Here is a 27580-nt window from a genome sequence, read left to right on the forward strand (position 1 = left end):
GACCTCTGCTAATACGTAGAGACCCACTTCTTCATTTTATAAAGGAAGATCATGAGTCCACTGGTGGGAAAGTGATTTGTCTGAGCTCATACGGCAAGTTAGTGCCAGAGCTGGGACTTGAACCCAGGCCTCTTGACTTCTCCTCCAGGGCTCTTTCCGCTCTACCAGGACGTGTGCATATTTGTGGAATTTAAACATTTGTTCACATGGAGGGAAAGAGACTACTAACCTCCATCGACGTAAACTGTCTGCATGGAGCAGTAGGGTAGAGCCCTGCCAAGAGAGACAGGAGGTGTTGTCTGTTGCTTCACCCCGCTCTACAAAACTGAGCTAGATTATTATCTTCTGAGCAGCATGCCCTCACCCTATTGGAAATGATGAAACATTGGCGACTGACCTTTAGTGACTGAGAAGCTTCCGGGTGGGGCTGGGGGGTGGTGAGGGAGATGTTTCCATCAGGACGTCGCTGAAACACAGGCTGGGATCAGAACTTTCTCATGGTCCTGGGGGTAAGTATTGTCTGGGCACGTAGGATTTTAAATTAGTTTGAGGAGTGTGTGTCTGTTTGTGAACATGTATGTGTAGAAGTTTCAGAGGAGGTTCTCTGTTTATGTGTTAGAATGCCAGGGTGTGGAATTCAATTGCCATTGGCTTGGAGTGAACTTAAGGTTTGTCAGTGTGCACTTTATGGACATTAGTCTCTTGCTCCTGAGACCTGAGATCTGTCTTCAGTAGCAGCAGTGTCCTTCAGGGCTCTGGCTAGAAGGTAAATAAACTTTGGATGCAGACAGAACCAGATCCAAAGAACTTTGCTAAATGTTTGTAATCCTCAGTTTCCTCATCTGTAAAATGGGTATAAAACCAGCCACCTTTCAGTGTTGCTATGAGGATTACAGAAAATATACATTTAGTGCCGAGTCCAGTACTCCATCAATAGTAGCTATAAATTATTTACTCTTTTAAAGTCAACTGGGAACCAGATCCCAGAGAATATCTCCCTGCAGGAGTTTTTCCCTTAAGATTCATTCTGAGCTACAAAGAACTGGGATGTGTGGAGGGAAGGGAACCAGCCTGGCAGTTTAAAAATGTTATGAATGAGAATCAGAAAATGTACACTGTCAAAAAAAAAGCCAGGCAAACATCTGGGCAAGGAAAAGCCAACAACAACAACAGCAAAATATAATAGCTGACTCTAACATAGAGCTTACTATGTCCCAGGAACTGTTAAGAGCATCACGTAGATAAATTCATGTAATCCTCACAACAACTCTGAAAATATAGGCGCTGTTCATAGCTTCTCTTTATGATTGAGGAAACTGAGGCACAAAGGTGTTGAGTGACTTGACTGAAGTCAGTGACAGAAAACTCTTCAAGAATACTTTAGCATAGAAGAGTGTTCTTAGAGCAGGCTTCTCTCCATTGTCCCTGCAGCCTGGGAGCTCAGAAGTGTAGAACAGGCACTCAAGGAAGACTTGGTTATTGGTTGACTCTGCTCTTGTTCGAGGCACTGACCCTGTGTGGGCTTCGGCAACCCTACTCAGTACAATGCCTTGAGTAGGATCAGCTGCGTAATCAGCAGGACCCCGTACAAATGGACATCTTGGACCCCTTTTTAAAAATTATTAAGAATTTAAAGATGGCAACAGCAGAGCACTAAACCCATCATGGGACCCTCTGAGCATGAGGTCCTACTGGACTCCACAGGAGACATGCCCATGGCCCTGAGACCCAATAATGAGGCAGGAACAGTGCTGGAAAGTTCCATGGTCTCCCTTACCCCTCTTGACAAATTATGTGAGGGAGGCCTTTGGCTTTCTAATTAACAGAGGAGAAAATTGAGACTCAGGGACATCAAGTGCCCCCCACCAAGCTTAAACAGTGTTTATTATATGCAAACTGATTGAACTGCAATGAGTACAGAATGTTACAAAGTGCTTTTCCCCACACGTTGTCTTTAAATATTGTGCCAGGAATTGTGGAGCTAAAGTATGGACTAGACATGGTCCCAGCCACCAAAGCGTTCACAAACTGAGCATAATCTGAGGAAGGTGTTTAGTTTCTCTAAAATTTAGTTGGTCAATTCTATAAAATTTAGTTGGCCGCTCCAATTCACCTGGAGCTTTGCAGAACTAGCAAAATGACTCCTGAAGTTGCTTGCAATTCTTTGTCCTGCTGATTTAGTCTCGGTACTAAGTTTCATTCATCTCAGGTAATTGTAAAAATGCTTTCTCCCAAAGCACCAAGTTGCATTCATCTCAAGTACTTACTTGGAAAAAATGCTTTCCGTCAAATTACTAGTTAGAAATTTTGGATGACTTATTTTCCTCCTAAAACATTGGCTGTGCCTGCACGTATAAATCCGTGTGACTGGAGATGTGGCTTAGCTGGTTGAGATTCAAAGTTGCTATTTCTGGTTAATTTGAGTCTTATCCTTTATGTCGTTTTAGACTCATGGAACAACAAAATGTCAGAACTAAATCTATTTATCTCACCCCTTTCAGTTTCTAGACAGGGAAACTGAGACTCAGAGAGAGGAAGCAAGGTGTCCAAGGTGGCTGAGTTTAGAAAGTTGCCGAGCTGGAATGTTGATCCAGGTTCTCATTTTATAGTCCAGATGCGTCCCAACTGCCTGGGGTGAGGCCCCTGCAATGGTGACCAGAGCTGAAGGAAATCCAGAGACAATTTCTCTGATACCCAGGACAGACGTGACGCCCTAACCCTCTGTCGTCCTCTTCTCCGTGGTGTTTGTCAGACGCGATTTCCTCCCTTTTCACAGCTAGGTACTTGGACCTTCTCTGTCTCCTGGTGCGTGGACATGGTGACAGTCATAGGAGCAGGGACTGTTTAGGACCAAGGACCTCCCAGGACCATATAGCTTTGTTTATGGGTTGCTTATACCTCCCACCTGAAAATCATATGTGAGCCCCTGTGGAAATGGGTGCATTTATATAGGTAAGCCAATTTGGGGTTGAACGTTCTGTTCTGGTGTGAGGATCACCCCTGTTGTGCCCCTATATATGCCAGGCACTCGACTAAGCTTCTTAAATACTATGTGCAGTGTGGCGAAGGCTCTCGCTCCAAACAGCCTGGGTTTGAATTCTTTCTCCTGCATGGCGGATTAGAGCCTGGTTTTCTCATATGTAAAATGGGGACAGCAATATTATCTACCACATAAGGTTGTTATTTTGAGGCTTAAATGAGATAATTTATGCAAAATGTTTTGCATGATGCTGGCATAAAGTAAGCACAAAACATGTGTGAGTTAAAAAAATGAAACAGGTGACGTCCTCATTTTTCCCATAAAACACTGGGGCCTGACAAGAGAAAGCAAGTCACAGCTAAGGAAGGCCAGAGTTGGAATCCCCGGCCCAGTTCACCTGGCCACTAAGTCCCTGTTCCTCACCATTTTCCTGCCCTTACTTGTAAGGTTGCCTGGCAGCATACTCAGTTTTCTCCCATATCATCTTATTCCCATGTGGTCAAATCTATAGTGAACTTTGTTGAAGACAATTAATTCCACTAAAACTGTCCCCTACAGCCAGGGTCGGCAGACACCTTTAGCTGGAGTGCTGTGCTCCCCACTCTCCACCCATCCATCACCCACTGTTCTTTGAATAATACCCTCTCAGTGAATCCTCTCTGAATATTCTATTGCATGGGGATCTCTTTTTCCTCTAAAACATTACGTACTATGGATAACACGCCTTCTGACAATTCATCATGCTTTGTTGTGGCATCTCTTGTATTTTTTGATTTTTTTTACACATTAATGTCTTGATTTTCCAAGTACAACATGAACTCTTGGAAGTTCAGGTAGCGTTCTCTCCTTCTCCGTGGCCATGAGGGTATTTCACCCAGGACCACACACATAGACCACTCCATAAATATTTGATTGACTGAAATTCAGACATTTAGCTGATTATCTCAATGTTATATTAATACGATGAGATAGAATTTAGATGTAAATAAAATGTTTATGTAGATAAATTTGGTCTCATGCTAATTTAAGCTACTCAGAAATTCTAGACTTGTTTCCATACTCTTAAAATATTTTCCTGATTGGAAAAAATCATCCAGAACATTTCAGTACCTAGTTTTGTTAACATTTAGGTATATTTTCTTCCATTTCCCCGTTTTGAAAATAGATTCCCCAATTTAATTTTCATAAATGTATATTCATGAGAAAATTTATATTTGATATGCAAAATAATTATCAATGAGTTATTCTGGATTTGATTGACTGAATCAGGCGAATTGAGACGTGGAGGTTATTAAACTAATAGACAAAAAAATTTTAATGACCTAGAGTTTTTTTTTTCTTTACAAATATTCATTCTTTTTATATTTACTTTTTACAGGGTTGTGATCATATTGTATATTGTATACTGTATATATATATATATATATACTGATAAAGTACAAGTTAAATATAACTGTCTTGTACTTTTTCACAGAAGACTCCTTCCTTAGATTAATTTTTCCTAGACATAATTTTAGGTGTATAATATTCCATCCTATACCTTTGCCCTAATTTATTTAATCTTTGTTTTTCAATCAGATTGTTTTCCATTTTTCACTTTTATAATCCACAGTGGGTAGAACTACCTTGCAATAACGCCTTTGATCTCATTCCAAATTGTCTGTTGAATTGTCTATTCCTCGCCTTTTACCAATTTATCATTTGGGGAGTGCTAGGATTTTTCTTAACAATTTTTGTAAAAACAACGTAAAATCTTTTAAAATTGTGTTGCACATACTTTCTCTAGTTTTTTTGTCTGTTTGCCTTTAAATTTTTAACATATTAAGTTTTAATATTTTAGAACCAAATCTATTTTTCTTGTATTGCTTTGTGATTTCTTCTGTTGCACATAAACTGAGAAAGTTTTCTCTCATCTGGGGATTTAATAAATATTATTGAATATGTGAATATCCAATCCTATTTCCTTCTAATTTTAATGTCTCAATTTAAAAATATTTACCTCCTTAATCCCTTTGTAATTTATTTTGTCATATCGTGTCTGAATCGAAGATATTTTCTTTTTCCCTATAGGTAGCTAATTCATTATCCTGTGTGCAAAATTTCTTAAATAACCCTTTCCTTTCCTCCCCCTGCTTCGTGAACCACTTTTATAATATATGTGTTATACATAGTTATATTTTACAAGTCTACACTACTTTTAAAAAGTGATATGTCTGGAACCCACTTTGTCACAATTCCTTTCCAAACAAGTTTCAACCCTTCCGGATTGTTATTATTTTTTCCCCAGATAAATTTTTGAATAATTTTGAGGTGTAGAAAATTCTCATTCTAATTTTGATTGGAATTATATTGGACCAATAAATCAATTTCAAAGTGATTTATATTTAGTCTTTTAGCTTCCCAATCTGAAACCCATGAGATGTCTTTCTTTCAAAGACTTTTTTAAAGTCTTTTAGGTTTCTCAGTGAATTTCTAAACTTTTCTTCAAAATAATTCTTATATTTAAAATTATTCTTAGATGTATCTGTTGCGATGTTTGCTAAGGTTCCTGGCTCCCCCTGTCCCCAATTCCATTTTCTAACTGGTTGTTGCTAGAATAATAGCAATATTATTGCTATTAATGGCAATAATTACCAGCAAAGAATGGCTGGTAATTTTAGAATATTTATCATGCCCTCAGGACTTTCCTGAGCAGTCTCATTAATTTCACTAGTTTTTCAATTGATTCTTTTGGGATTTCTAGGTATAAAATCACATCTTCTGCAAATAAGAATAAACTTGACTTTTCCTTGCTCCATTGCATCAGTTATTGGCTGAGGCTCCAGCGCCAGCCTGTCTGGGCACAAAGCCTCATTAACTCTTCTCATTATCTTGGCCAACGTACTTCTCTGTGTCTGGGTTTTGTCTTCTGTAAAATGGAAATAATAATAGTACCTACCTCCTAAGGTGGTTGTGAGAATCAGATGAATTAATACATGTGAAAGTACGCAGAGAACATGGTCAATAAATATTCAGTATTATTATTATAGGTTGGAGAAACTTCCAGCTTCATTTAAAATATTTGATTTATCCATGTTGTATTTATAGTATATAAAAGGCAGCTCCTTGTAATGATTGAGGATTAGACTTTTGAGTCAAATGGGCTTGAGTTTAAAACTTGACTCTTGGGGCTTCCCTGGTGGCGCAGCGGTTGAGAGTCTGCCTGCCAGTGCAGGGGACACAGTTTTGAGCCCTGGTTTGGGAAGATCCCACATGCCGCAGAGCAACTAGGCCCGTGAGCCACAACTGCTGAGCCTGCGCGTCTAGAGCCTGTGCTCCGCAATGCAAGAGGCCGCGACAGTGAGAGGCCCGCACACTGCGATGAAGAGTGGCCCCCGCTTGCTACAACTAGAGAAAGCCCTCGCACAGAAACGAAGACCCAGCACAGACAAAACTAAAATAAATTAATTAAAAAAACAAAAAAAAAAACAACAAAAAAACCTTGACTCTTCCAGTGGGGGGGACCAGGGCAAATTGGTCAACCTCTCCAAGCCTTGGTGTCCTCATCTAGGAAATGGCAATAATATCTGTTCTTGTAGAGCAAGAAGATAAATAAACCACATGGCAAATACTCAACGTTAGCTTTTATTATTGTAATAATTAATTTCCTGTATATCCCTGGAGTAACTTTTTTTAATTTTTAAAAAATCTTTTATTGGACTATAGTTGATTTACAATGTTGTGTTAGTTTCAGTTGTAGAGCAAAATGAATCAGCTATACATGTACATATATCCACTCTTTTTTAGACTCTTTCCCCACATAGGTCATTACAGAGTATTGAGCAGAGTTCTCTGTGCTATACAGTAGGTCCTTATTAGTTATCTATTTTATATATAATAGTGTGGATGTGTCAATCCCAATCTCCCAGTTTATCCCTCCCCGCCCCCTCCCATTCCCCACCAGTAACCATAAGTTTGTTTTCTACATCTGTGACTCTATTTGTTTTGTAAATAAGTTTATTTGTACCTTTTTGTTTTTTTAGATTCCACACATAAGTGATATTCTATGATATTTGTCTTTCTCTGCCTGACTTTCTTCACTCAGTATGACAATCTCTAGGTCCATCTATATTAATGAGAATGGCATTATTTCATTCTTTTTTATGGCTGAGTAACATTCCATTGTGTATGTATATATATATATATATACACCACATCTTCTTTATCCATTCCTGTCGATGGACATTTAGGTTGATTCCATGTCCTGGCTATTGTAAATAGTGCTGCAGTGAACATTGGGGTGCATGTATCTTTTCAAATTATGGTTTTCTCTGGGTATATGCCCAGGAGTGGGATTGCTGGATGATATGGTAGTTCTATTTTTAGTTTTTCAAGGAACTTCCATACTGTTCTCCCTATTGGCTGTACCAATTTACATTCCCACCAACAGTGTAGAAAGGTTCCTTTTTTCCACACCCTCTCCAGTGTTTATTGTTTGTAGATTTTTTGATGATGGCCATTCTGAGCCATGTGAGGCGATACCTCATTGCAGTTTTGATTTGCATTTCTCTAATAATTAGTGATGTTTTCATGTGCTTCTTGGCCATCTGTATGTCTTCTTTGGAGAATTGTCTATTTAGATCTTCCACCCATTTTTGGATTGGGTTGTTTGTTTTTTTTTGATATTGAGCTGCATGAGCTATTTGTATATTTTGGAGATTAACCCTTTGTCAGTTGCTTCACTTGCAAATATTTTCTCCCATTCTCAGGTTTGTCTTTTCATTTTGTTTATGGTTTCCTTTGCTATGCAAAAGTTTTTAAGTTTAATTAGGTCCCATTTGCTTATTTTTGTTTTTATTTTCATTACTCTAGGAGGTGGATTAAAAAATATTTTGCTGTGATTTATGTCAAAGTGTGTTCTGCCTATGTTCTCCTCTAAGAGTTTTATAGTATCTGGCCTTACATTTAGGCCTTTAATCCATTTTGAGTTTATTTTTGTGTATGGTGTTAGGGAGTGTTTTAATTTCATTCTTTTACACATGGCTGTCCAGTTTTCCCAGCACCACTTATTGAAGAGACTGTCTTTTCTCCATGTACATTCTTGCCTCCTATGTCATAGATCAGGTGACCATAGGTGCATGGGTTTATCTCTGGACTTTCTATCCTGTTCCATTGATCTATATTTCTGTTTTTGTGCCAGTAGCATACTGTTTTGATTACTGTAGCTTTGTATTATAGTCTGAAGTCAGGGAGCCTGAGTCCCCTGGAGTAACTTTTGATATAATATTATGTATTTACCTCTGTATTCATAAATGAGATGAGCCTGGAGAGTTTTCCTTTTTCTTTTTTTTTGGTGCCCTGTGCTCTTTAAAAATTTCAAATGACTCATTTGTAAAACTATCTGGACACAAATTTTGAGTACATAGTTTTTTTTTGTGTGTGTGTGTTACGTGGGCTTCTCACTGTTGTGGTCTCTCCCGTTGTGGAGCACAGGCTCCAGACACACAGGCTCAGCGGCCATGGCTCACGGGCCTAGCTGCTCCGTGGCATGTGGGGTCTTCCCGGACCGGGGCACAAACCTGTGTCCCCTGCATCGGCAGGCGGACTCTCAACCACTGCGCCACCAGGGAAGCCCTGAGTACATAGTTTTTATAATGCTTTTAATTTCTAAATAATAATAGCTGCCATTTATAGGATGCTTATTACTTTGTGACAAAAGCTAGAATAACTGCTTCTCCTACTGCATCTTATTTCATTCACAGAAGTAGGTATCATTTATATTCATCTATCTAATCCTGAGAATTAGTTATTACTGCTCTCATCTTACAGGCAAGAAAACAGAGGCTTTGAGAGCTTAAATAAGTAGACCCAGCTCATGCAGAGGATGAACTGGGATGTGAACCCAAGCTGTCTGACTCCAAGTTCTCTGCCCCTAGCAGCTAGAGGGGAACTGAACTTGGATCCCAAATCGTTTTCTTGTTATTTTGCTTTGGTTTTAGTCTGTTTAAGTTTTCTGTGCCTTATGGAATCCGTTTTGCTAATTATATTTTTCTAGGAAATCAATAATTTTATTGATATTTCACAAAAAGAAAATCTCAGGAGTCTCACAGTTTTTGACCCTCTCTGTTTCTGTGGTTATATTCATTATTAGTTTGGTGTATTTATGTTTCCTCCTTTTCTTGATTCTTCAAAACTACATATTCAATTAGGGGAGAAAAGTCTAGTAATATGAAGGAGGCTTGTTGATATTATAAAATGGAAAGAAGTATTTTTTTCTTTCAAAATATTCCATTTCCATCCAGCTATGCTTCCCTTTCCCCTCCTCCAGTCTTTAAAGAACAGAATGCTGAGGGCTAGAAAGAGCCTTAGGAGTACTGTCAAGTGCTGGGCCTAGAAAGGACTTCTACCTGTCCCAGGTCACACAGTTGGCAAGTGACAGAGCCAGGAGGAGGAGCCTGGCTCTCATCTCCCTGTCTTGTTCTCTTATAGCTCAAATTCTTCATTTTAAAGACAATAAGCTGATGAACGCTGCCAAAAAATCTTTTTAAACTCTTCATAAAAAAAACCTTTAAAGCTACTTAATTTTGAAAGATTGATCAAGTCAGCTTAGCAATATTGGTTAGGATTACTTTAATCCATATGATTTTCACATAAATCATCTTCTCTTGTGCACTCTTTCCAGAATATATCTAACCAAAGAAAGCAGGCCTCAGACAGGAAAAGGTGTGTTTTTATTATTTCACCTCTTTTGTTATGCTGTACCTACTAGAAAGGCCACAAGAGAGCTCCTTTATCAGGAGAAGGGGAAACAAGAAAATGGAATTCAGCCCTATCTGGAAGGCTCAGGGTTTCCACCAGGTCTGAAGTAAACGGAAGAAATGTTCTTAGCCCTCTGCTCACGTGTGGTTTGGAGGCAGCTGGCAAGACACTGCATTAATGTGGGGCTGGGTATCCAAACCTGAAAGAGGGCAGGGCAGGACAGTCCCATCTTGATGATGGAATGAAGTGTACGAAACTCTCACATGGTCCAGGCATTTTTTCTGATCATAGTTACATCGAATTGCTCATTTCCCGGTTTGGTGTGTGTGTGTGTGTGTGTGTGTGTGTGTGTGTGTGTGTGTGTGTGTGTGTGTTCACAATTGAGCAGATGTTTCTGCTGACTGTCTGATCAGCAATCTGCAATTAGACCCTAAGGAACAACCTGCTCATTGAGGTTACGGGCCATTAGCCACTTAAATAATGATATCTGTCATCATTTTCATACCTCATCCTGCCCAGATTTTATGTTCAAACTACTCAAAATGAATGCCTAAGTTTCCAAAAATAGACAGACCCAATTTTAATAGCTCAACTCTAGTCATCATCTTGGTGCAGTGTTTAAGGGTTGAATAATACCTAATAATTACTGAGTGCTTCCCACATGCCTGCCGTTGTATTTAGGTCTTTGTAGACATAACTCCCCAAGCCCACACAAGAACTCTGTGAGGTACATACTATCATTGTCCCCATTTTACAGGTACAGAAACTGAGACACTGAGAAGTTCAATAATTCACACCTAGAAGGGAACAGAACTTGGATCTATATTGAGATCTGTTTGACTTTTATGCTATATATTGACACAGGTACTGTGTGTCATTTGGCTAGTAAGGTGCTCACAGTATATTAAAATGATAGAAGGAAGTACAGGCAACATAGTTTTGTATAAAGAGACAAAATAGGATATTGGTTTTTTTTTTTTTTTAATTTATTTTTGGCTGCGTAGAGTCTTCGTTGCTGCGCGTGGGCTTTTCTCTTGTTGCAGCGAGCGGGGCCTACTCTTCGTTGCGGTGCGCGGGCTTCTCACTGCGGTGGGTTCTCTTGTTGCGGAGCACGGGCTCTAGGCACGTGGGCTCAGTAGTTGTGGCTCGCATGCTCTAGAGCGCAGACTCAGTAGTTGTGGTGCACGGGCTTAGTTGCTCCGCGGCATGTGGGATCTTCCCAGACCAGGCCTCGAACCCGTGTCCCCTGCGTTGGCAGGCGGATTCTTAACCACTGCGCCACCAGGGAAGCCCAAGATATTGGTTTTAAAATAATGGAACATTTATATAATGCAGTGATTATCAACTGGGGGAAAAAGTGACTGCCTCGGGGACATTTGGAAATGTGTGGGGTCATTTTTGGTCATTTTAGTTGTTGCATTAACCTGTTACACCTGTTATTGGTGGTCCCCCAGGACACAATTCTAGACAACAAGGAACTGCCTGTCTCTGAATGTCAAGAGTACTAAATAATACTAATAAAATGGAATAGTGGTAATCTTAAATGATGCAAAAAGCTGAAGGTGGTAAACTCAGATGCCTTCAGGGATCAATCAGGGACTGAAAAGTACATGGCCCTCCTCAGGGCATCCGCATACAAATCCTTAAAGCATATTATCAAACAAAGTCATCTAGGCATCAAATTTGGCCTGTGGGCCCCAGATTGAGGCTGTTTAATGAAGGTTTTCTGATCTGGAAATAAGTTTATGATCTGTTAAGCAAAGAAGAAGAGCTCCTGGCAACCTCCAGCTGGCCAACACCCAGCCCTGGAGAGGCAGTGGTGGCGAACCCCACAGCCTCCCTCCCCAGTTCCTGCCTCCCCTCTCTCCCAACTTGGTCCAGGTTTGATCTTGGATAGCCCCAGTGTGAGAACCACACACAGAAACAAAAATGTCAGGACAGGGCTTCCCTGGTGGCGCAGTGGTTGAGAGTCCACCTGCTGATGCAGGGGACACGGGTTCGTGCCCCGGTCCGGGAAGATCATACATGCCGCGGAGCAGCTGGGCCCGTGAGCCATGGCCGCTGAGCCTGTGCGTCCAGAGCCTGTGCTCCGCAACAGGAGAGGCCGCAACAGTGAGAGGCCCGCGTACCGCAAAAAAAAAAAAAAAATGTCAGGACATTCCACACTGCCCTTATCACTTGGAAATGCTGACTGGGAAAATAAGCCTTACCAGCAATAAAAGCCTTTTCAATGTTTACCATCTGCAGGAGGACAGTGGGCCTTCTTGCGGCCCCATCTCGTGCTGAGTAAACATTTCAAAGGCTTTGAAACCATCCTGGCTTTTTCTTGCAGTAAACTTCATATTCAGCACCATTTTTTTTTTTGACAATAAAAAATTTTTTTTAATTGAATTATAGTTGATTTACAGTGTCGTGTTAGTTTCTGGTGCACAACAAAGTGATTCAGAATATATATATATATTCTTTCTCATATTCTTTTCCATTATGGTTTATTACAGGATGTTGAATACAGTTCCCTGTGCTATACACTAGGACCTTGTTGTTTATCTAGTTTATATATAGTAATTCGTATCTGTTAATCCCAAACTCCTAATTTATCCCTTTTCAGCACCATGTTGATGGAATTGATATGCTAATTTTTAAAATAAACATACTCATGAGGGTGGAACAGCGTTCCCAGTCCTGGGCCTAAAGCCCAGTGAAGGCACGGAGGGTGTGGGTGAATGTGTGTGCATGTGTGTGTGTGTGACACTGGGCTTCTTCACAGAATCTCCCTCAGTGTGTTTGCTCCTGTTAGACCCCTTTGTGCTTCCAGCAGCAGGTAAGGCTCCCGGAGCAGAGATGAATGGTTGGGGGTGTAGGCTTGGATGTAGAGCTCAAATCCAGGCCTGGCTGTATGGCCTCAGACTCCTCCCTCAGCCCTCTAGACCTCACATTGCTCCTTATAAAAGGAGGGTAGTGACATCTAGGTCACGGGATTGTGCGAATCAGGTAGGATGGCGGGTGTGTCGGGGGCTCAACCCTCTGGCGGGCAGCGAGCGAGTACCCACCGGTTGGCAGGTGCTAATATTGTTACTGCCTATTTTGTAGATTCAAAAACTGGAATCTGGGGAGAGGAAAGCAAACGACCCTCTAGCAGCCAAGACTGCCCAGGAGTCCTGACCCACTGCCTCGCCTCCGTGGGTCTCCAGGGCAGTCCCGCTATTGGTGCTGCCTGGACACGAGGTACCCCCAGTGGTTCCATCCACGTCTCTTCCTGCTGCCCCTGAGAGAGCCCAAGCCCCTCTCGTGACCTGTGACGGCCCTGCGAGGAACTTGTCATGCTGACGGAGTGAGTGGCCCGGGAAGAGCCAGCCCAGGTTCCCATCAGGCTGATGGATGTGCCAGCTTCCAAGTGTGCACATCACCCTCCCCGGCCCCTAAAGTCTTCCCATTTGAGAGGGAAGAGACCCAAGACGCACAGCAACACCCGCAGGCTGCCTCTGGCTTGGGGCAGGGATGGGTTTGCAGCCGTCTCGGTACCTCTGCAACCTCTAACCTGATTTCCTTGTTTCCCAACAGAGAAATGAAGGTCTGGCACGGAATAGTGATCGCAGTGGTGTCTCTGGTACTGCAGGCCTGCCTCCTCGCAGCCGTCAACTACCTGCTCAGCAGGCACATGGGTAACTGGCTCAACATCCTCTTCCCTCCTGGTTCCCCTCAGGGACCACTCCCGAGCCTGCAGCAAGATGAGCCCCTTTTGGAGCCCCTGAATATCACTACTTGAGGAATCCCTGGCCAGATGCCCCTTCACCCCACCAACGTCTAAGCCGGTAATCCCACCTTGACCCAACCTATCTGCGGTTGGGAATGATGGCTCAGAGTCCTTCCACTGCCCAGACAAGCTTCTGCCTAGAGACAAGCTGCTGCGGTGCTCCTGAGGGTGCGCTCACTTAACCTGAGCCTGGTGAATTTCCTTCATCCCTGCCAAGGGACTTAATGTGAAGAAATGGCCTTGAATTACAACAGAAGGGCGAATGGTATGGTTAGACTAAGAAATTAGCTTAAATTCCTGAGCTGATTTGCAGGAGGAAAGTAGGAAGCTCGGTCCAGGGAAGACATTACAATTAAGGAAAATAAAACTGCTTTGGCTGTGCTAAGACAAGGGATTGGGCAAGATGGTGTATGTCTAAGCTACTCTAGTCAATCATTCATTCAATACAACAGGGAACAAAATAAAAATCCCTGCACTTATGGACCTTACATTCTATGGGTAACACAGACAGCGGACAAGTAAAATGTGTGTTAGGTTACGGTAAGTGCTAGGGAGAAAAAAAATGAAGCAAGGCAAGGAGATATGAATTGGATGGGGGTCAGCATCCCTGAGATGCTGACACTTGAGTCTAAACCTGAGGGAAGTGAGGAAGTGAGCCACACCTACAAAGGCCATAAGCCAGGAGAGTTTGTTCATAACAGCAGAAGCAAAGGGGCTGGGTGGCTGGAGCTGAGGTGGGGCAGGGAGAGGAAGGAGGAGTGAGGCCCAGAGGGCCTTCAGGCTGGGACTTTGGATTTTACTCCAAGTGAGGCGAGGGGCATTGCAGGGTTCTGAGCAGAGGAGTGCTGAGGTTTGAGGAGATCCCTCTGATCAATTTTCTCTAATGAGAGCTGTGCTCACGGATAGGATGAGCCCGACCTAGCGAACTTTCACTTTTGACTCTTGCCCTGTCCCTTCTAGCCAAAGAGAATGAGCGGATACTGAAAAGGGCCAAGCACAAGGTCCCCAGGCCCAGCCCTGCCCACTGCTGCCCGCCTGCTGCCAAGAAGACGAAGGAGCCTAGGGCAGAGAGAAGCATACCCGTGCCTAAGCCCCGTTACCCACGTGAGTACAGGGGTTGGGGGAGAACGTGTCACAAAGCTTATTCTGCTCTGTCTGGACTCCCGGGGAGCCTCCCTGCAGCAGCCCTAGTCTGTCCTACCCAAACCACTAGCCCGAGGATTCCTCACACCCTCCCCAGTACAGGCCAAGCCAGGCCCCCGTTTTCAGAAGGTTGTTCATCCTATCCAGTGGGGCAGATTGCATTGGGTTTGTGTGGGTCTAAGTTCTTCTCTAGCTTTGGTCACGTGTGAACGGCTGCCGTGGAGGACCGGGGGCTGTCTCTGCTCCTGTCTTTGTGATACTATGGCATCTCTTCTTCTGCCTGCCCGTTAGTGGTGGAGCCGAGATTTCAACTGCCTCTGTCTGCCCCCAGCCATGACATCTGGGCACTTTAATAAATCTGAGTCTTGGTGATGGCTCACATCTCTATCCCCCTCTGGCAAGTGAACCAACAGGGACATCACGTTCTCGTTTTCTCTCTCTTTCAGCTTGGGAGACCCACCAGGTCACTATTCACATAGTGGAAACTGCCGCTTCCACAGCAAGAGAGTCACTCACCAGAGATTGCTCTTTCCACTGCTTCATCTTTTGGTTGATTTGAGTTTGCTCCGTCCTTCTAAATTTTATCTTTTCAGTTGGAGAAATCTGGTTGTCAGCCTTCCTCGCCACCAAGATAAGGCCTCAATGCATGTGGGAATCGGAAGATGCCATTTGCATGAACTCATGGTCTCAATGGAAGGGGAGAGGCATGGGCCTCGCCACAACCCCTGATCCTGATGCTTCCCTGAAGCCTGGTCAGAATCAAAGACTCCATGGTTGGCAGGGACCTCAGAGATCATCGTCCAACCTTCTGTGTTACAGGGGACAAGACCAGGGCACAAAAAGGAATGTAACCTACCTGGTGTTAGTGACAGGTTTAGATTAGAAGCTGTGCCTGTGATTTCTGGGGCCAGAGCTCTTTGCCTTGGGCCACAGAGGCTCAGCATGCCCCGCCTACTCCCCTTCCAGCAGATAGCCCTTCCCAAGCACAGTCCAGCCTGGTGCGCTTGGTATTACTTTTAGGTGGAGCTGGACAAAGCAGCAGTGCCTGGACTCTTGGACATGTTCCTGATTATTTTGGGAGGCTCACCTCTTTCTCTGTTCTATTCCTTTTTCCTCTTTGGGGGGCTCTGTATCTCTCCCCCACTCCTCTTTGAGTTCCTCGTTCTGTCTCTGTCTTCATCTCATTCTCCCTTCCATTGCCTCTATCCTCTCTTTACACCCTTTGGCTTTCTTTAGAAGAAGAACAGTTTCTATTTCACCCTAGATGACAGAGACACGTCCTCAGACAGCTCCGACAGCTCAGACGGCTCACCTCCTACCCACCAGGTAATGGACACTCCCAATGATCCGAGGCCTCCATATGCAGTCTGGGGTCACCGTGGCTCCAGAGACGGGAGTAAGGAAGGAGGTGCTTCTGGAGGCATTACATCATCCTTAGGTGAGGGTGGTTGGGCTTTCATTCCCAGGCCCGTATCAGCACAGAGCATCAAAACAAAGTGGGTCTGAGTGAGCTATAAAAATGAAGGTGCTAACGGGAAACCCCTTTCTCCCATGTCCCAGTCACTGACCAAGGTCCACTCTGAGTCCTGACCTCACTTGGATTAAGTCTCCACGTCTTTCTTCCTTAAACCCATTCATTCCCACAGTCACAAGGAGCAATATTCCTCATTGCCCTGACCCTGCTCTCAGACACAGCTACCTGGGACCCAGGTTCTTTCCCATCCAGCCTAGGGCGAGCCTCTTTGAGTGAGAGTTGAGTACCTCCTCCAAACATGGTAGGAATCTTGACCAAATTTCTTTGCTTTTTTCCCCTAAGGCCACCAAGGATGTGAACTACACACAAGTGGACTTTTCAGCTCCTGGAAGACGAAGAAATGACTCTGTCCTGGACTATGAGAACATAAAGGAAGCCACAGATTATGTCAATGTCAAACCAAAAAGCCACAAGCCCGGTTTCTGGACTTTTGTGAACACTGGTGTCTTTGAGCCAGTGGAATACAGCCAAGTGGCCATGTGAATTCTAGGCTTTTTAATGGGGCGTAGTTCCTTATGCATTCTTGCACTTATTTTGTAGGCGGACTAGTGTTTGGTTATTTTTTTTGACAAGGAAATAGGAGAAAAAGTATGCCTGTATGTCAGCAAGGAATATTCGGATTAGGAAGAACTTCCAGGTTAAGTATGAAAACACTGGCGCATATCAGTAGAGAAAGTGATGAAGTCTCTCTCCATAAAAAAAATTTTAAAGATTTTAATCAACTGTAGTAGAGTTCTGTTTGACAGTCTTATGATTAAATGCCTCTCTGAGCTATTTAATTATAGGTAATAAACAACTTCCTTAAAATTTTTAAATAAAACAGCAACTACAGGTTCCTCTTTTCCTCTGGCTTAACCTTGCATCCTGTTCCTTTATCAGTATTGTATCTTGCTGAGTAATCCTGGTCTGCCCTCAGAACGTTAAATAATGCATTTGGAAAGCTCACCGTTACTTAACCTTTGAATCTGCTGTTCTTAGGAAAGAAAGATGACAGAGTAGTAAATGCCAACTAGCATCACAATCTGTTATTCCAAAAAAACTTTCCAAATTCAATCCAATAAAAATCAATATCCATTCTCGGTTTGTGGTTGTTGTTGTTTTTACTTTTACTACCAATTAGTAGTAGAAGAACACTTTCTTAACTTGATTAAGAACAGCTTATCTGAAACCAGCTAATGGCATGATATTTAACTGTAAGGTCCTAGACGCAGTCCTATTAAATCATGAACAAAGTAGGAATGTCCAAAAGCCTGACATTTCTTTACTATCTAACATTGCTCTAGAAATTCTAATCAGTGCAATAAAACAGTTAACAAAAATAAGGCTGTAACTATGGAAGAGGAGGATAAGTCTGTCATTGTTTACGATATGCTAGAGAATTAACTATGTTTTAAAATTAATAACATGCAGTTAGCAGTGACTAGATAAATATATAACTTATTTTCCCAACAGCTAATTAAGACACAAAATGAAAAAAAAAATTGCTCACAATAACTAAGCAAACATCTCAAAAATGGAAACCCCATTATAAAGCAGAAACTAACACACCATTGTAAAGCAATTATACTCCAATAAAAATGCTTAAAAAAAAAATAAAAGGAAACCCTAGAAATACTCCTAGCCAAATTCAAACCCCAGATGAGTGGCATTCAGGTCTAGAGACCATTCATTAACTGTGCGCCATCTGCTGGCTATAAATGACCTTTCAAGCCCTGGTACTGAGGGGGGTGGGGGGGAGGGGCAGGGGCAGCTTTCATCTTCCCAGGTTCCTCTTCCCCAAGATGACCTGAAGAGATGGTTTTGAGTTTCTGGGGCTGGAAACTTTTGACACATGTCCCTACACCTTTTAGCTACCACTGTTGTTCCTCTCCTACTATTGTTTGAACATTTGTGTCCCCCCTCAAAGTTATATGCTGAAATCCTAATCCAAGGTAATGGTATTGGGAGATGGGGCCTTTGGGAGGTTGTTGGATCATGAGGGTGGCAACCTCCTGAATGAGATTAGTGCTCTTAGAAATCCACAGAGCTCCCTAGCGCCTTCCATCATGTGAGGATACAATGAGAGGTCTGCAACCCAGAAGAGGACACTCACCAACCATGCTGGCACCCTCCAAAACTATGAAAAGTAAATATCTGTTGTTTATAAGTCACCCAGTCTATGGTACTTTTTATGGAGCCGTAGGGACCAGGACATCTCCTTAGAAAGCTTTTCTTCTTTTTATTCTTCCAGTTTTACTGAGATATAATTGACATACAGCACTGTATAAGCTTAAGGTGTACAGCACAATGATTTGACTTACATACGTCATGAAATGATTGCCACGATAAGTTCAGGGCGCATCCATCGTCTTGTATAGATACAAAATTAAAGAAATAGAAAAAAATGTTTTCCCTTGTGAACTCTTTACTCTCTTAACAACTTTCACACAGAACATACAGCAGTGTGTGACAGATGTATCACGTAGTACATTGCATTCCTAGTACTTACTATCTTGTAACTGAAAGTCTTTACCTTTTGACTGCCTTTATCCAATTCCCCTCCCCCAACCCCCACCTCTGATACCACAAATCTGATCTCTTTTTCTATGAGTTTGTTTGTTTGTTTTTGTAGTATAATTGACCTATGCACTATGTTACTTCCTGTTACACAACATAGTGATTTGATATTTCTATACTTTCAAAATGATCACCCACTCTAATCACCCTCTGTCACCATACAAAGATATTATGTATTATTCCCCACACTGTACATTTCACACCTGCAACTCATTTATTTTGCAACTGGAAGTTTGTATCTCAATCTCCCTCACTTATTTCTCCCCTCCCCTCACCCCTTCTCCTCTGGCAACGATGTGTTTGTTCTCTGTATCTATTACTCTGTTTATGTTTTGTTATGTTTGTTCATTTGTTTTGTTTTTTAGATTCCACGTATAAGTGAAATCATACAGTATTTGCCTTTCTTTGTCTGACTTACTTCACTTAACAGAATACCCTCTAGGTCCATCCATGTTGTTGCAAACTGCAAGATTTCATTCTTTTTATGGCAGAAAAAGATATACGCACTCCTATGTTCATGGCAACATTATTTGCAGTAGCCAAGATATGAAAGCAACTTAAGAGCCCATCAATAGATGAATAAAGAAGAAGTGGCTATATATATACATATATACATGTATACATATATACATGTATATATATTGTAAATGATATATCCAGTAAGGGAGATATCCATATCTCTCCCTTACTGGATATATCATTTGCAAATTTCTTCTCCCATTCAGTAGACAGTCTTTTCATTGATAGTTTCCTTCATGGTACAAAAACTTTTTAGTTTGACATAGTCCCAATTGTTTACTTTTGCTTTTTTTCCCCTTGCCTGAGGTGACATATCCAAGAAAAATGTTACTAAGATCGATGTCAAAATGTGTACTGCCTATGTTTTCTTCTAGAAGTTTTATGGTTTCAGGCCTTGCATTTAAGACTTTAGTCCACTTTGGATTTATTTTTGTGCCTGGTGTGAGAAAGTAGTCCAGTGTGATTCCTGTGCATGTAGCTGTGCTGTTTTCCCAACACCATTTATTGAAGAGGCTTTCCTTTCCCCATTTTATATTCTTGCATTTTTTGTCATAGGCTAACCCACACTTCATATAAGTGTGGGTTCATTTCTGGACTCTCTATTCCAGAGGTCCCCAACCCCCAGGCTGCAGACTGGTACGGCAGACTGGTACCAGTCTGTGGCCTGTTAGGAACCAGGCCACACAGCAGGAGGTGAGCAGTGGGTGAGTGAGGAAGCTTCACCTGCTGCTCCCCATTGCTCACATTACCACCTGAACCATCACTTGCATTACCATCTGAACCATTGCTCATATTACTGCCTCAAACATTGCCCTCATTGCTTGCATTACTGCCTGAACCATCCGCCCACCCCTGTCCATGGAAAAATTGTCTTCCATGAAACTGGTCCCTGGTGTCAAAAGGGTTGGGTACCGCTGTTCTATTCTTTTCCATTGATCCTTGTGTCTGCTTTTGTGAAAATACCACACTGTTTTGATTACTGTAGCTTTGTATTATAGTTTGAAATCAGGGAGTGTGATACTTCCAGGTTTGTTCTTCTTTCTCAAGATTGTTTTGGCTCTTCAGAGTCTTGTGTTTCCATACAAATTTTAGAATTATTTGTTCTAGCTCTGTGAAAAATGCCATTGGTATTTTGATAGAGATGGCACTGAGTCTGTAGATGGCCTTGGGTAGTATGGTCATTTTAACAATATTATTTCTTTTTTTTAAAAAAATAAATTTATTTATTTAATTTTTGGCTGCGTTGGGTCTTTGTTACTGCATGCAGGCTTTCTCTAGTTGCAGCAAGCAGGGGCTACTCTTCGTTGCAGTGCGCAGACTTCTCACTGCGGTGGCTTCTCTTGTTGCAGAGCATGGGATCTAGGTGCACGGGCTTCAGTAGTTCTGGCGCACAGGCTTAGTTGCTCTGTGGCATGTGGGGTCTTCCTGGACCAGGGCTCGAACTCGTGTCCCCTGTATTGGCAGGCGGATTCTTAACCACTGCGCCCCCAGTGAAGTCCCTAACAATATTATTTCTTTCAATCTATGAGCACAGTATATTTTTCCACCTGTTTGTGTCATCTTCAGTTTCTTTCATTAGTGTCTTATAGTTTTCCAAGTACAGGTCTTTTACGTCCTTAGTTATATTTATTTCTAGATATTTTATTCTTTTTGATGCAATTGTAAATGGGATTATTTTCTTAATTTTTCTTTCTGATAGTTTGTTGTTAGTGTATAGAAATGCAACCAATTTCTGCATACTAATTTTGTATCCTGCAACTTTTCCAAATTCATTGATGAGCTCCAGTAGTTTTTTGGTGGCATCTTTAAGATTTTCCATGTGTAGTATCATGTCATCTGCAAACAGTGACAGTTTTACTTCTTCCTTTCCAATTTGGATTCCTTTTATTTCTTTTTCTGGTCTAATTGCTGTGTCTAGGACTTCCAATACTATGTTGGTTAGAAGTGTTGAGAGTGGGCATCCTTGTCTTGTTTCTGATCTTAGAGGAAATGCTTTCAGCTTTTCAGCATTGAGCATGATGTTGCTGTGGGCTTGTCATGTATGGTCTTTATTATGTTGAGGTATGTTCCTTCTATAACCACTTTGTTGAGAATTTTTGTCATAAAAGAATGTTAAATTTTGTCAAAAGCCTTTTCTATATCTATTGAGATGATCAAATGACTTTTATTCTTCAGTTCATTAATGTGGTGTATCACATTGATTGATTTGTGGATATTGAAAAATCCTTGCATCCCTGAAATAAATTTCACTTGACCATGATGTGTGATCTTTCTAATGTATTGTTAGATTAGGTTTGCTAGCATTTTATTGAGGAGTTTTTCATCTATGTCCATTGGTGATATTGGCCTGTAATTTACTTCTTTTGTGATATCTTTGTCTGGTTTTGGTATCAGAGTGTGCCTGGCCTTGTAGCATGAGTTTGGAAGCATTCCTTTCTCTGCGAATAATTTGAGAAGGCTAAGCATTAATTCTTCTATAAATGTTTAGTAGAATTCACTTGTGAAGATGTCTGGTCCTGGACTTTTGTTTGTTAGGAGTTTTTTAAATTGCTGATTCAATTTCATACTGGTGATTGGTCTGTTCATATTTTCTATTTCTTCTTGATTCAGTCATGGGAGAGTGTACATCTCTAGGAATTTGTCCATTTCTTCTAGGTTGTCCATTTTATTAGCATATAGTTGTAGTAATCTCTTTTGATACTTTATATTGCTGTGGTGTCATTTATAACTTCTTTTTTCATCTCTGATTTTATTTATTTGGGCCTTCTCTCTCTTCTTTCTTTACAAGTCTGGCTAAAGGTTTATCAGTTTTGTTGAAGCTTTTCTTAATGGGGAAAAAGAGATTCTACTGATTAGAGAGGCAGAATGAAAACTAACCACTACCAAAGTCAACAACAATGACGCCGTCTTTGCAAACAGAAATAAAACTCTACTTTTTATTGATCTCTTTTTAAAAGAAAAAAAAAAAGAGAGAATTCAAGAGTGTGCTGAAGAGATTCAGATAAGTTACAGCACACCCAAGAGAGACTGGGCAGAGATACTGCTGAGACAGTTCCCACACCAGGAGAGGGGACAACTGCAGTAGCATGGACAGAGCACCTGCTTTCTGCAGAATTCTGGATAGGCCCTGGGAGTTAGGAGGATCAAACACAAAAATAAGACTTGAGCATGTGGATGGGGTCAAGGCATGTATGACCTAGTTGTGGGGACAGGCAAGAACATGTACAAAACAACATGTGACAAGGGAGAATTAACACAGAGCAATGAAACCAGAGCTCATCAATGTTTAAGTAGATTGTGTATAAGAATGTTAAGATCAGGTGGGCCTGATCAGAAAGAAACATCTCAGGGCTTCCCTGGTGGCGCAGTGGTTGGGAGTCTGCCTGCCGATGCAGGGGATGCGGGTTCGTGCCCCAGTCCGGGAAGATCCCACATGCCGCCGAGTGGCTGGGCCCGTGAGCCATGGCCGCTGAGCCTGCGCGTCCGGAGCCTGTGCTCCGCAACGGGAGAGGCCACATCAGTGAGAGGCCCGTGTACCGCAAAAAAAAAAAAAACTTTGAGCACAGAAAGACACATCTCAGAGAGAGGTGGTTTCTGACCTCAGTTTAGGAAGAAGGATGGACCATTGATGGATGGGAGAAGAGGCAGAAGGAAAGGGAGCAGGCCTGACGCAATGGAGGCACTCAATAAATTCTCCAGGGACTGACCTGAACTGAACTCAGAAGCAGTGATGATACTTGGGAGCAGGATGCTGATGTCAGAGAAAACACTGACCACCTGATTAAGGTCAATAGTGAACTTCTGCTATGATTGGCTTCAAAAGTATGACGTTCATGGCAGATAAGTACATCATAGAAGTTAACGTTAGCACTCACCCCAGTTGCTTATAAGGGGAAGGCATTCCTGGCAGCTGCTGTTTAAGAAGAGAGTTGAAAGTGTGACTCCAAGTGACTTACAGAGGTTTGACTGACCATGAGTGGTGCAGATGACTTAGATGAGCTGATAAGTGAAGAGGAGGACTGAGTTCACATCCTAAGGAGCTTGGGCCCATAAGCTGATGACTGGGGCCAGCTAACAATATGACCTGACCCTCATTGCTAGCCATGTTACTAGAAATAAAACGGCCTTTTGTTTGTGATACCTCTGTGAGCTTAAAGGGTTAGCTGCCTAAATCTGTATAAATGGTTGCCTGTACGAGTAGTCACCATTGGAGGAGCCCAGCTTCTGGTACAATGAAGTCACTCTCTCCCATGTTGTATGTCATCAGAACCTCCAGGGAAGAATCATGCTGCCCCACTCTGGGCTCCTCTGTGGATAAGGACTGGATAAAATCTCTCCAAACCTATCTTATACCTGGGTACCGATAAACTGATTTGCTACTAGAAAGTTGATTACATGCCAGTGATGAACTGGGAATACACAGTAGACTAGAGTAAATGTGACCTGTCTTCCATGAATTTGTATTCTAAAGGAGCAAGCACCCAATGCTCACCATAGAACTGAAGCAGAATTCCATGAGGGACACTAACTTATTGGCCAGCAAGACCCACAGGGTGAGGAGGTATTTTATGCTCAACACCAGTGGGATATTTGCTCTCAGATCAGGACAGTCTTCCTGGTCCAGAGGGGTCTCAAGAGGCCTTCTTACCCAAGCCCCTGGCCTCTAAACTAAACACATTATAATTTCATCATTGAGGTCCCCTAGCTCTCTCATACACTCACCCTTTCAGGAAGGAATTTCTATATCAGGCCCTTTCCCTGCAGAAGAAACCTCTTGTTCTTTGCCCCTCCTTGCCAAATACATCCTCCATAAACTTAGACGAAAAGAACTGCACGTCCAAGTGTCTCAACAGAGCTGGTCAAATGAGAGATCAAGACTCTAGAACTTGAGGAAAAGGTAGTTTGGCATAAGAACTGGAAGACCCGTGTGACTTTCCCAGTAGGTCCCTGTGGGTCATTACTGTTTCAGACACACTTTCAGCTCCACACTGCCACCGTGTGGCCCCAGGGCAAATCCCAGGTCACTCCTGTCTCCTTTTCCCTATTAAGTGAATGTAGGGGTACCAAGAAGATGGCTCCCCGCCCCTCAACCTTGCCCTTGGCCCTGCCCTGTTCAAGGAGATCACAGTTTTATTTTAGCTCACATATCCCATTGTCATTGCCCACAGGAAACAAAGATGCCCAGAAATCTCCTGGTTATTAAGTAGTTGTATTGGTCAATTTCAACCACGTCTGGGTTCTGGACCCAGGAGTGAGTTGCTGTGGCCTAGGCTGAGGCTATAGCCCCTCAAGAGATAAAATACCTATTTACATACAAAACATAGAGCCATCTGTAAAATTACTTGCCTGTACCAAACAACATAAAAAGCCATTCTGAGAAATGCCCACAGTCAAGCGATTAACCTCCTCCTGCCATCTTCTGCCCTGCCCACCCCCAGACCCCTGCTCCCACATGGGTTCCACGGGACTGAAGTACTATATTTCACAGAGTCCACAGGACGGCATAAACATTTTACAAAACTGCTCAGCCCAGGGACAGTATCGCTCAGTTTTTCCCGGGGTGAGCTGTCAGAAATGAGGATGACCCAGAGAGCGCGGGACCTCCTTCTTGCTTCCCACAAGGCCCACCTCCCTGGACCCTATCCGAGGCCCTGGTGCTGGCTCTGAATGCCTGTGAGAGCTTCCTACAGGGACGGCAAACGCCATCATTCATAGATCCAGACAGGATCCTGCCGTCTCCTTCAGGAGCCTCCTAGAATAGGCTCCTGAAGCACCCAGCCCAGTGTCCAGCTGTTCCCCATTGGCCTCATCATAGGACAGCACTAGCTTTCTGGAAAAGGTCAATTGCAGCCTTTCCATGGGAGGAAGAGGGAGGGCCCCAAACCACCACCACAAGTAAATGCGCCCTCATGCGATGCAAAGCTGGAAATATAATAGTGGGATTATGTGCTACTCTTTGCTAGAGAAGGCACAGAGCAGGCATGAAAGGGGCTCTAGTCGATCTTGATTCCAAGTCTCTTCTCGCCTCCCTACTGTAGAGTCTCCTGGGCCCAGTGCCCTGGAAGTCACCCACGGGATGCAATCCCGAGCCAGGCCACTATCTTCTCTAGCGTCAGTAGAGTGTTGTATAGTCTACAGCCTTACATTCGTGCCCTCCCAACAAGGCGGGCATTGTTATTTCTATTTAACAAATGAGGTGCCTGTTGCTCAGAGAGATTGGATAACTTGCCCAAGTTCAAACAGGTAGAAAAGAGGTGAGATCAGGACTCAAACCCAGGTTTGGGGGTACAAGGCCGGGATCCCTTGTACCTCCCAGTCATCATGATGAGCAAAGATTTACTTAGTACCTACTATGGGCACCAGGGTCAGGAACTGTGGTCTGAAGTGGAAGCAGAGGAAGGAGCAACTTCAACAGCTCACGCTGGCGTGGGAGGCTCTTCAGCCCAGCTCCATCAGGACAGATGGACAGGGAAGAAGTGGTTGGACGTCAGGGACTGACATTAGCAACAGGGTGCAGTGAAGAGAGACAGTGGGTTCCCACATCCACCTTGAGCCTTGGTCTCACTAGGGTCTGTGTCCCGCTCTCCCCTTCTCTAGTATTGAAGGGCTGGGGTGCTTTGTTCACTCACAACACTCAGCTTAGGTTCTTTTCTTTTAAGGAAGCCTAATGAGACTTCTTAGAGCTAAGTGGCCTCTTAAAGAAGTGTATCCCCAAAGCCACAGTCACTCCTCAAAACTTCCCTAGGAGTGGAGGGCAGAGGGTCACTGCTCCCTGGAGTGCTCTCAGGAGCTCTTAATTAGATCAGCAATCCCTACATTAATAGGGGCTCACGTGTTTAGTATGGTTCAAGAGTTTACAAACCACCTACACACGCACAGTCCTATTTGACCCTCATAATGAAGAGAGCAAGGCCATTGGTGGTGGCATGGTGGTAGAACCAGGACCCAGTTCTCCTGACGTCAGCTGATGGTCTTTCCACCATCAAGACCATCGCTTTGAGTAGAACCAGAATCATGGTGGGGAGGTTATCCCATGGTATAAATCCCACTGCGGATAATGAGGTGCGGGACAAAGCCCCAGATTCTACCTGCCAGGCTCTCTTGGCATCAGCATCACAGAACTGAGGGCAAAAGTGGACAGTACGGCCAAGGCAGGAACCAAAGTCACCAGAATCGAGTCAAAGGGCATAAATGTCATTGTCATGAAAACACAACAATTCTTCCAGAGCCTACTGGTTAGAACGTCCTTAGAGAACGCTTCTCCAGTCTTGCAAAGTCATGAAAGTTTCAAGCTGGGAAATGCCTTAGAGATCATCTCTGTTCTACAGGTGAGGAGCTGAGGCCCAGAGAGGGAGGTGACTTGCCGAAGGTCATACAGATACCCCATGGCAGAGCCGAGTTTCCAGTCCTGGGCTCCTGATTTGGTCACGGCAAGCATGTGATTCGTGTGGAAGCTCTGAGGAGCCTCAAACAAATCCACAGCCATGACTAAGTCACACTTTCTCAAAGGATGTCTCCTCTGTGCATCCCCAAGAGGCAGGAGCCATGTGGACCCCCTGAGGGGAGGAGGGAGAGCGACCAATCCCTGCTGCCTCCGAGGCTTCCTCCCACTCGGAATTTTATTGTGACCATTTTCATCTCCTCCTTTCCTCACTCTTTCTTCTCACGCTCACCCCCTGTTGGTCATTCCACTGAGAATATGCAATACTCTGCCCTGTCACCCACCCTAACTCTAAATGAGGTACATGGGGAGAAGAGAAGTAGCGTTTGCAGAGTTTTTACCAGTTACCAGGTGCTGTGCTAACCCTGCATTTCCCTTCGGTAGACAGGTGGGCATAGCAGGCGAAGCCCTCACACCTATTCACTTTCTTCATTAAGCAATCCTCTCTCTACCAAAAAAAAAAAAACCCAAAAAACAAAAACTCAGGATGCAGACAGGGTCCTTCTCACAGGTTTTCACTCCTTCCCTCTCCTGGTTGAACTGGGATGCGCTAGTCAGGTTAGGATGAGACAAACAAGATAGGAGACCAGCCTCTGAGTCCCTGCTGCCTGTGGACCCCCAGACAGGACAGCCCTAGGGCTGTCAGATCTGGGGCACCACATCTACCGCACGTGTGGTTCCCAGACACCCTGTGAATATGGCAGGATCAGGGAAGCAGACAGTCTGATTCTCCCTGACTCCCAGCATGTGAGGTTGGGAGCAAACGACGGCAGCCATGTAACCAAGAGGAGCAGCCATTCTGGCCTCCTCGCCCTGCCTCAAACTGGGCTCCCCTAACTCCAGCCCTGCGCTCCCAGCATTTACACCCAGTGCTGAGGTGGGTAGAGACCCTCGCCACACTCCAGGGAGTGTTCT

The 27580-nt window shown here is 43.3% G+C and overlaps 1 protein-coding gene across 2 annotated transcripts; it reads left to right on the plus strand.

Moving 5' to 3' along the window:
• The first annotated feature begins 387 nt into the window (after window positions 1-387).
• RHEX (regulator of hemoglobinization and erythroid cell expansion) lies at window positions 388-17228 on the plus strand. 2 transcript variants are annotated; one of them, XM_027082802.1, is made up of 6 exons: window positions 388-509; window positions 12809-12943; window positions 13280-13380; window positions 14433-14576; window positions 15880-15941; window positions 16432-17228. In XM_027082802.1, exons 3-6 carry the CDS (start codon window positions 13284-13286, stop codon window positions 16630-16632), a joined length of 504 nt encoding a protein of 167 aa, XP_026938603.1. In that variant the 5' UTR covers window positions 388-509; window positions 12809-12943; window positions 13280-13283; the 3' UTR covers window positions 16633-17228. The 2 variants fall into 2 exon arrangements, with proteins under 2 accessions (XP_026938603.1, XP_026938602.1); XM_027082801.1 differs by having other exon boundaries at window positions 389-509; window positions 12809-13049.
• The last annotated feature ends 10352 nt before the right edge of the window (window positions 17229-27580 follow it).

This window comes from Aethalodelphis obliquidens, unplaced genomic scaffold, assembly GCF_003676395.1.
Source record: "Aethalodelphis obliquidens isolate GAN/ISIS:26980383/991018 unplaced genomic scaffold, ASM367639v1 scaffold48, whole genome shotgun sequence".
NCBI classification, from domain to species: Eukaryota; Metazoa; Chordata; class Mammalia; order Artiodactyla; family Delphinidae; genus Aethalodelphis; species Aethalodelphis obliquidens.

Bases quoted from the DNA above. Each gene is read 5' to 3' on its own strand.
- RHEX (XM_027082801.1), top strand. The intron at 14,577-15,879 runs GTGAGTACAGGG...ATTTCACCCTAG, and splicing joins GCCTAAGCCCCGTTACCCAC to ATGACAGAGACACGTCCTCA. The intron at 15,942-16,431 runs GTAATGGACACT...TTTTCCCCTAAG, and splicing joins GCTCACCTCCTACCCACCAG to GCCACCAAGGATGTGAACTA.